The 9482-nt window shown below is 38.7% G+C and overlaps 1 protein-coding gene across 2 annotated transcripts; it reads right to left on the bottom strand.

Annotated features, from left to right (window-relative positions):
* Window positions 1–5176: 5176 nt before the first annotated feature.
* spaca6 (sperm acrosome associated 6) lies at window positions 5177–9079 on the bottom strand. Of its 2 annotated transcripts, none has more exons than XM_018680348.2 (9): window positions 8730–9079; window positions 8533–8619; window positions 8250–8321; window positions 7980–8003; window positions 7789–7866; window positions 7164–7267; window positions 6486–6642; window positions 5451–5620; window positions 5177–5298 (listed from the first exon to the last, which is right to left on the bottom strand). In XM_018680348.2, the coding sequence occupies exons 1-9, from the start codon at window positions 8941–8943 to the stop codon at window positions 5254–5256; spliced, it is 951 nt and encodes a 316-aa protein (XP_018535864.1). In that variant the 5' UTR covers window positions 8944–9079; the 3' UTR covers window positions 5177–5253. The 2 variants fall into 2 exon arrangements, with proteins under 2 accessions (XP_018535864.1, XP_018535870.1); XM_018680354.2 differs by having other exon boundaries at window positions 5451–5631; window positions 8730–9073.
* Window positions 9080–9482: the final 403 nt, after the last annotated feature.

Here is a 9482-nt window from a genome sequence, read left to right as displayed (position 1 = left end):
TCTACCTTGCATAAAAACAGTGTAACAGGATTCTTATAAATAAAACTTGTTTTACTGTTAGAACAGCAGGTCAGAGGTAAAGGAAAAAAAAAAAAAATCTAAATCTGTTATTTAAACATTTTGAGAATAATGGAAACAACACATTAACTGTAACATTTCAAGGGACTGGTAAATAAAATATGAAAATTCTTACCCCCAAAATGAAAAACTTGAAAACAAACACATATTATATGGTGGAACCTAAAACAACCCCATACCCATAAAGTAGTCTATTGCATGAATAACATTTCAGTAACATTTTCCCAGTTGCATAGGTCAACAAAGTGCAGATTGTGTTTTCAATTGTATCTTGTATATCAGATGTAGTGTAAGTCAAGATAAAAATCTGAAGGTTAATATGTAAAGAGAAATGTTAATCTCAGCAACTCTAGATCCAGGTCTGTGTTATATAATGTACATTACCAGATAGTCTTGTTGTGCCTTGTAGATTTACAGTACAAACTGTAAACCCTTCTGGAAAATATTCCCGTGATATGATTCCACATAAAAAGTAAATGCTGTGATAATGTATCACAGGACCAGCTGATTTTTTTTTTTTTTTTAATTGCAGTTTATAATTTATACATTCTATTTTTTACATCACATATACCACTCTGCCCTCAGGAGAACCACAGGGAAAAATGAATTTACTTATTTGGTAAAGTGCAGATCATGTTGTAAAATCCACAGAATCTTCCTTTACACCTCCATTACCTTCCCCTGTGTGTTTGTATTTACAGTATTTACAGTTACCAGTTTTCATAGAAAGATTTTGTTGGCAATCAGTGTCTTGCTTGATATCTGATTAGAAAATTAAACTCAAAAACATCTCAGAAACTGAACTCTGAAGAGCTCCTTAGGTCCAGACAGATGATAAAACTGGAACTGTGGAACTTTCTCCTGGCAGGGGGTGTTGTAAATAGAGGGGGTAGTGGGGGGCGTTCATGGAGCATGGACTACTTCACCAGTTGCACTGTTATCACATCTTTCATGTTCCACCCCTGACAGCACAGTCAAACAAAGCAGTGTTTATTAGACTGAGCTATTATTGAGCCCGAGGCTTTAATTTCAAATATCAAATAATTTGATAAGTACACAGGTATCAAGAAAGCTAGAAAGTAGGATATAGATGTTTAACAGCATCTTTAGAATTAAAGTATTACTTTAGTGTTACAGTTGCGTCCCTCTCCAAATCAAGTAAAGGTTTGAATCTAACTGATCTAATGCTGATGTAAAGCAGACGTTATGTTTACAGCGTTACATTTTAGTTTAGCATGTTAGCATGCTAACATTTGCTTATTAGCACTGACTACAAAGTACAGCTGAAGCTGATAGTAATGTCATTAGTTTTGCAGGTATTTCCTGTCATAGACAAAAGCACTGGACAAACTGAAACTTTAATCTGATGATGGCAGTAGATGATAGGGATACAGGATCTGGGAACCCTGAATGTCTTTATAATATTTTGTGCTAATCTGTAGAGTAGATATTAAGATATTGTCCAGGTAAAGATGCAGCTTTGATCTGCTGCAGGATACAGGAAAGTCAAGGGATCACCAGAGTCATTAAGATTCATTCACTTGGCACCACAGATATCAATAACACATTTGAAGGCAATCAATCAAACATACATTTAAATATATCTGAATGCGACTACTTTTAGAGCAACAACCTAGGATTGGATGAGTGGTACCTTAAAGAGGGTTTGACACATGACCTCAGTGTTTCTAAAATCCCTGTCTGGGATTTTTTTTTTTTTTAAATAACATTCTTCTTTCTTTGCTGATGTGTAGTATCTCTATCACATTTCAGTCCCTTTCTCAGGAAAGATGGGAGCTGTGGTTTCCAGTAAAATGCAGGTACTGTGGGGTGGTGGGGGGTGGTGGTGGTGGGGTACATATGAGAGCAGACGGTTCCTGGGCATTTCGATATCACCTTCTTGTACCTGGAACCATTAAATACAGTTACAGTCTGTTGCTCTGCAGTTATCAGAACAAAACAGGAGGTTCATAGCAACTGTGCATCTATTGAGGAAGAAAAAAATTTGTAACAGACATGACTGTTTGCTCCTGTGTATCTAATTTATTGGGTATTACAGTGTACAAGTTCTCACTGACTGTTTTCCTTGTCACTCTCATGACAAAGTGAAACTAGATTTAAGATAAGATATCTAATAAGGTCAAAAGTCCATGCCAGCAATTCATTTGGCACAGTAGATTAAAAAATGTTTCCAGTAATTTGGAAGCATCTATCTATATATTGGGCTGTCATCATCCATTCATATTCAGATGTAAAAACAAGGTCTAAATTCATATTTATAAGATCAGCATTCACCTTACTGCTCTGCTAGCCTGGGACAATGATTGCCCTGAAGCCACATGACCATATGCCCAACCTATTTTTGTAGGGGCTTATATGTATGTGACTGCATGTGAATGGAGTTTTGACCTCTGTATAACTTTTTCTCTTCTCTGTGCACCTTGGAAGCAGGATATGTTGTGCCATAAACCTCCACTCTGATCCTAATTTGAACTCATATCTTTTAGTTAGATACAGAAAGTGAGTCTAAGGGCAAGAGCTCAAGGTGCTCGCATTTTATGTCGACTGTGAACACAGACTTAAGTCATTTGTGAAAGACGACCTGAAGGAGATGGGAGTTCTTCACTGTTGTGTGGGATTCAAACAATAAAAATAAGAAAATTAAAAAGGGCAGTTACTGTCTGGTACATCACTATGTTTCTGATGAAGGCGTTTTTTTTTATTTTTTTAGAGATGCTAATTTGTTTTCTCCTGGTATCCAGGTGTCCCCATAGCAGCCATAGCAAGTTAGTTTTGCCATCCAGGGGGGTGGTACCATGTAAAATATTCATGTCAGTGTGGGTCCGCTTCATATAAGCAACCGTAAAAATGGAAAATGTTGGAAAATGGCAACTAGATAACTGATTTCTGACAGTAGTATACAATTATCTTTAGTTTATTTTTCCAATTGATTTTTATAGTTTTTTGGAAAACTATTATTATTATATTAACTATTTATGTAATCACTTATTGTTCTGACTTATCAGACAAACTGTCACTGACATTTGTCACTTCAAGGACAAGTGTGCGAGAGAGGGTTTCATGTGCGTATGTCTGTGTCCATGTGTCCATGTGATTGCATGTACTTTTGTGCTTGTTCGTGTGACAAAAAGACTGGAGTGTTTGAGTGAAAGTGACTTTGACCTGAAGCAGCCCGGTGTAGCCTGCCACTCCTGTAGGAGAAGCAAAATAAACAATCACTAAAAGAAGTAATTATTGCTTTTTTGGGTCACTTTAGAAAAATGATCGTGAAAGGTCAAAGGTGATTTTTTCACACAGAGGGGCGTTTTCAGGTTACACTGACCAGAGCACAACAGAGTAAGTGGAATCTCTTACGTAAGAGTCATCAACACTCTTGCCACAAAGGCAGACTCTGACATCAGAAGGCTATGGGCAAGGCATTGGGCTTTGAGCGTTCAATCTAGAAATGAATACGTTGGCAAATACACAGTATGACTACAGTGCCACATTTTTATTACAAATCCATTTTGCAATTTAAGTACTTCCTCCTCCTCACATGTGATTCAGATTTGTTTGGAGGATGTTGTCTTTTTCGTTTTAGCAACCAGATTTTCTCTGCACCACAACTCTGATGTGACACAATGTAAATGTAAAAACAAAGTTTAATGCAAATTCAAGCAGATTATACTGTAATCTGTCTGGGGATAACATCTTCTTGTAATATCTGGCATGAGGTGTAGTGTGTGTGTGTGTCTGTGTGTGTGTTGCTGCCTCCTTGTGGTCACCTGAAGGACTTACTGTTTTAGCCAGCTGTTTCCTTTCACACAGACAAGAGGGCAAAGTAAGTGTTAAGTGGAACTAAACTGTCTAGATGTCAGCTCTTCATTCAGGTTTTTTTGGCACCAACTTTGCAACCCTGGCCACAATATTTACTCAGTTTTACCTCATCCTCCCTTTTCATCACAGCTCTGCTTCCTGTCCTGACTGACTGTCCCTTCCACCCGCTTCTGCCTCATCTGTTCAAATACTGGTTATGGATTCCTTCCATGACGATGCTTCTACACCTCTTCCTGCCAAAATGCACTACAGTGTCCACCCTGTGTGTAAACAAAGTAATCTTGGCTGTCTTCTCCATATTTTTATTATCCTTTCGCCATGCAAGAGCCTTATAGCATCTAATATGACTGCATCATCACTATTATTGCTCCACCCGATGAGCTCACTTCATTGTACGTCCAGAGCTGCCAGATTAGCTACTGAATCTAAGCCTACATCTCTCTGTGCCTATAAAATTAGTGTAAATATCCAGTACCAGGAGAGCCATGGACAAGAACATTCACACTTTTCATGTTGGTAGTGATAAACAAAAGTAAGGTAGGAATAGGTAATATGTCAAAAAATAAAGTAATTTTGCTTTAAGGGGAATCTTAGATTTGATGGTAATTGGATGACATTGACATTTTTCAGTTTATTATAGCAACTAAACACGATTGCACTGAATCATATTTTTGAAATTTGGTTTTTGACACAGTTAGTGGACTAAGTATTTATGTCAATTAAATTATCTGTTGTCCACATATGTAAGTGCCTAAAATACCAAAAAAAGAAAGTATTCACTTCTTATGTTTGCTTTATTTACATTTAAGTGTATTGTTTGTTGTAGCTGGCTGAAGTGCTTTAAGTACTTATCATATAAGGCTGACAATTCAGACCACATTAATGCATCATTTTTTTATGAGCTTAACTGTCAGATAAATCTAGTGAAGTACAAAATACAATATTTATTATTATTATTTATTTAGAAATTTAGCAGTTTAATTTAGAGTTTGTGTCAAGCAGCACAAAAAGTCCCTCAGATTTCACTTAAAGTGTATGCTGTAAATAAAGTGAGTAAATAAAGTGATTAAGTAAATATTGTGGTAGTAGTATTTTCCACCACCGTCTGACACAAATGAGAATACATGTGGTTGTTAATGTGCATAGAGCACAGCATGGACTAATCGCCACTGATAAAGATGCACATCCTGCCCTCTAGTGGTGGATGGAGTCACACACAGGTTTTCTGTAAAGCCATGACGTAACACTCTTAAGAAGAGGCTTGTTGAAATGTATTTATTGCACTACATGTTGCTTTCTGACTCTCAGAATCCTAGATCTTCATCTCTATCTGCTTATTCAGAAAGACCTGTCTGCTCTGGTGTTTATGACCAATACAGAGCCCTGAAACAGCCAAAGAAAAAGTGGGAGATATGACTCTAACATGTACATACATATATACACATACAGGCTATACCCTGGCTAAGGGCATCTTGCATTTATAAGTTTCCACACTCTTAGTGTCTCATGTTGTGCAAATAATCATTTAGTTTTACCCTAGGGAGAGGAATAGCAGCAGCAGCAAAGCAGTTAAACAGGCTGTGAGAAGCAGTGGCGAAGGGAGGAGGGGGAGGTGGGGAGGACCACCAGGCATGGGGAGTAACTGCCCTCCTGGGAGCAGAGACAGGTCGAATATCTCCTGCAGCTCTGTGTGGCCTGCCACAACCTGGGGGGTCACTGAGAGAGAGAGGGATAGAGAGAAAGAGAGAGAGAGAGAGAGATGAAGAGAAGGAATACAGAAGAGGATTGGAGCTCATATAAAGTAAAAGATGGTGGTGAAGGAATTGGCAGAGTGTGAAAAGAAAAAGTGTATCCTTAATGCCACAAAACCTAGGAAGCATTAATGTAAATACTTAATGCAAATGTACATGTGTACATACATACTTACGCACACATGCAAAGCTGTTTGAGTATGCATATGGTTACACTTATATACATAAATACGCATTCATTAATTTACATATCTGTACCGATTAAATTCATTGATGGCCTCTAAGGTTACTTTACAACAGCCATTTATCCCAATTAGTTTCAATACAATTAGAATTTTATTGATTTTCTAAGTATTTTTCTCCATGTTTGCTGTTTTTAATCTGCTGCTTCCTTTTGCTTCTAGTTTTGCATGATTACCTTTGAATAAGTTATTCATAAAGAAAACATTCATCCTTCTTTTATTTGTTATCTCAGGAAATATTACACCTAATGAGATAAATAAAATAAAATGTGCACTCTTTGAAAACATTTCATTTCACTAACCCAAAATGATTTTAGCATAGCATGTATGCATGTAATACAGTCAAAATATATGAATTAAATTTGCATTGATTTTCACTGATTTTTCTACATTCCTTTACGTACTTAAATGATGAAGACAAACCCTATTTAATGTGTTTTATGTCTTTGCTTCAAATACTAAAACCTGGAGCCCCATGTGTGAAGAAGTCATGTTGTTTCCCAGTACAAAACCTCCAGTTGATCAGTATCAATTACAATTTCCTATTCTTTTTCCTAAAGGTGGTGTATCCTGTCACCTGTGAGGTAGTAGTATAGTCTCACTATGGAGCGTTGGCCTGAATAAATCTCACACAGGTAAGTGCCCTGATGCTGCAAGCTGGCTGAAGGGATAGAATAGAGCCTGTCCACCCCTGCAGTCACCTCTTTAAACTGGTCCACTTGCTGGGTTTTCACCTGTAGGAATAAATACTCTCAGCTCACATGCAGTGAAGACAGAGATCATTTATTCTAATGTACACAGCCGTGATAGATTTACTAGACTAGATCAACTATGCAGTGTTAATTGAACAGCTACATTTTGGATTTTGCTCTCTTGCTAAGACTTAGATGAGAGCATTGATACCATTACATTTACCACTGGTAAATATGAGCTAGCAGCTGGCTAGCTTAGCTTAGCTATTTATCTGCTGATGGAGGGCGCCAATGAGGCAGTAAACCTACACTGACCTTTTTTTTCTTTTCACATTAAGACATAGCTAGGCTAGCTGTTTCCACCTGTTTCAACTCTTTATGCTAGGCTAAAATAATCGACTCTTGGCTCCAGCTTCCTTATTTAAAAGACAAATATAGAGTGTTATTGACCTCCTCCGCCAGCTCTTGGCAAGAAAGTCAATAAGCCTATTCCCCAAAATGTTGTACTATTCCTTTAAATGTACTGCAGTGACCCTGAATGGTTCACCATATGATGAGCATACCTCCTCTGCAAACCTCCAGATTACCTCGATGTCGTTTGGTAGGTGAAATGGCACGTCACACCACATTCTGCTCTTGCTGTTCTCCGTTACTTTAATTTCTTTAACTGAAATAAACATATAGCCGCCCACACAGGCAGAAACACACACAGACACACGCACACAGATAACATTCACAGGGGGGCAGCTCTTGCAGTCTGAGCCCTCCTTAATGATAATACTTAAGCCCAGTCTCTGAGGAATGGAGTAAAAGTGATGATATGCTAAACAGTGGCTGTGCTGTACAGGGTTGATACGAATACCGTCGTGTGTGGGAGTCAACTGTCACCTTGCATAAAGAAGCCAAGGACTTAAAGAGTACCTTGGGGGCTCTGTGGAAAAGATATAATGTGTGGAAATAAAACCTTGCCTCAGTCTCTTTTTCAAATCCCGACTTTCTGCTAAGAGCATTTCAAGGATCAAAAGAAGAGCATTTCAAGGATCAAGAGTGGATGCTTATGAAGGTGAAAATATAGTTATGTAAGGATGTGTCAAGTCTGGATTAGTAAAGCTTTTTTTCCTACTTCAAAATTGTGATGTAACAGTATCAGTAATCCAATATGTTGGACAGATTATTCTTAATGCTCACCTGGACAGTCGAGAGGAAATTCACACGAGTCATATTGGCAGGTAATACAGTTGTATACTGCGCCTGCACTCTGAAAACCTGACAGAGGCATTAAACAGATATGGATAAGCCTATACATGGATTAAGATATCTTGTTTCTAATAACAGAAATTATGATAGTGAAGAGACAAACAAAGAAAAAAGGCACTAACCGCATGGAGGGAAACATCCAGAGACTGCAAAAAGAAGAAAGACAGTTAACTCAAATTACCAAATTTTATTTCGATCAGAAGACTTGATTTAATGCCAACATCCGTGAGTCAGTTCAACCTGACTGCTTCCTTTATTCTCCACAGGTTTTGAAAGGCTGTAACTAGCTTATTACAGAGAGAGTACAGAACTCAGATGGAGCTGTAATGATCTAATGTGGGCCTCACTATAGATGAAAAGATGAAGGAAAGGGGGAAGAGACCATGTCTCACCTCTAGGCAGTTTGGAGGCAGCTGCGATGAAATTGTCTGCTGCTGTCTGCAACCTTTCCTCATACACTGTGTCTGATAGATGGTAAGGAAGAGGAGGAGGAGGAGGAGGAAGAGAGAAATATTTGGCTCAACACATCCTGGTGAATTGTGTGCTTCGGGGCATCATTTTGAAATCTCTCATTTCTAACTCTCCTCCATTTCTGACCTTACTTAAGAATTCTGGCGCTCTAAAGACTCATTTACTTGTGCAGCTGTGTGTCTATCAGAGCAGGTGTTTAGCTACCGTCATTCAACTTTTTGTCAAATTCCTCCGCCATGGGCAGGATCTCTGCGTCCAAAAGTTCCTTCAGCTGTTTGTCATACCCTTTACCTGGAAGAAAGACATATATCACACAAGTATAAGCACATGCTATCACTGAATGGCTGTTTAGAGATTATTTTTCTCATTCATTATGTTTTTGTTGAAGAAAAATTCCTCACCTACTCTGCCAGCCTCGATCACTCTTTCATTGTTGGTGAATATACGGTCCAGCTTCCTGAAGCAGGCGTCAACATTTCTAACATTGTGTTCAGTCAAAATGTGGCCCCAACACAGACGAAGACTGTCTTGCACATCAACAAAGCAGTGATAGCAGCCTAGAGAGGTGCTAAACAGCAAGATAGCACACATGAGCCACAAAGCAGATGTGCACATTTTCCAGTAAGAGTATCAAATCTGATCAAACTCAACAAAGGCTTCTGTATGAACTGTTTTTATTCAAAATCCTGGTCTCACAGTGACTACACATGTGGGAGTTCCAAGGTCTTATATTCCAAGAGAAGCGTGAAAAATAAAGCCTTGAATATGTATTTAATGTGCATATGCCACATGAAATTGCCACATGAAAAGTAGGATTATCAAAGTATTCTGCTCATGCTTGGGTTTGAGAGGAGAGAGCATCACAGACTCCCCTCTATACTTCCCTCCATTCTATTGTCTCTAGTCCCCATTTCCTGCTGCCTCAATGCACCAGTTTTACTGCAGAGCACAGAGATGGAGCGAGCCAAGGAGGGAGGCGGTGGCGGCAGAGGGGGGTGGGGTTGGGGGTGGAAGGCAGATGAAGAGGGAGTAAAATGCTTATGTACGTGGAAGGATGAAGTGGGAAACGTGTCGGCAAGAAAACCCCAAGAGAAATAAAAGTCTAACTGGTGGCGTGGGGATGGCGAGACAGGAGAATGAAAGCCAAATAGAGG

This window comes from Lates calcarifer, linkage group LG15, assembly GCF_001640805.2.
Source record: "Lates calcarifer isolate ASB-BC8 linkage group LG15, TLL_Latcal_v3, whole genome shotgun sequence".
Classification (NCBI taxonomy): domain Eukaryota; kingdom Metazoa; phylum Chordata; class Actinopteri; family Centropomidae; genus Lates; species Lates calcarifer.
Note: the sequence above shows the minus strand (reverse complement) of the source record. Positions and strands in the feature narration are given on the sequence as shown.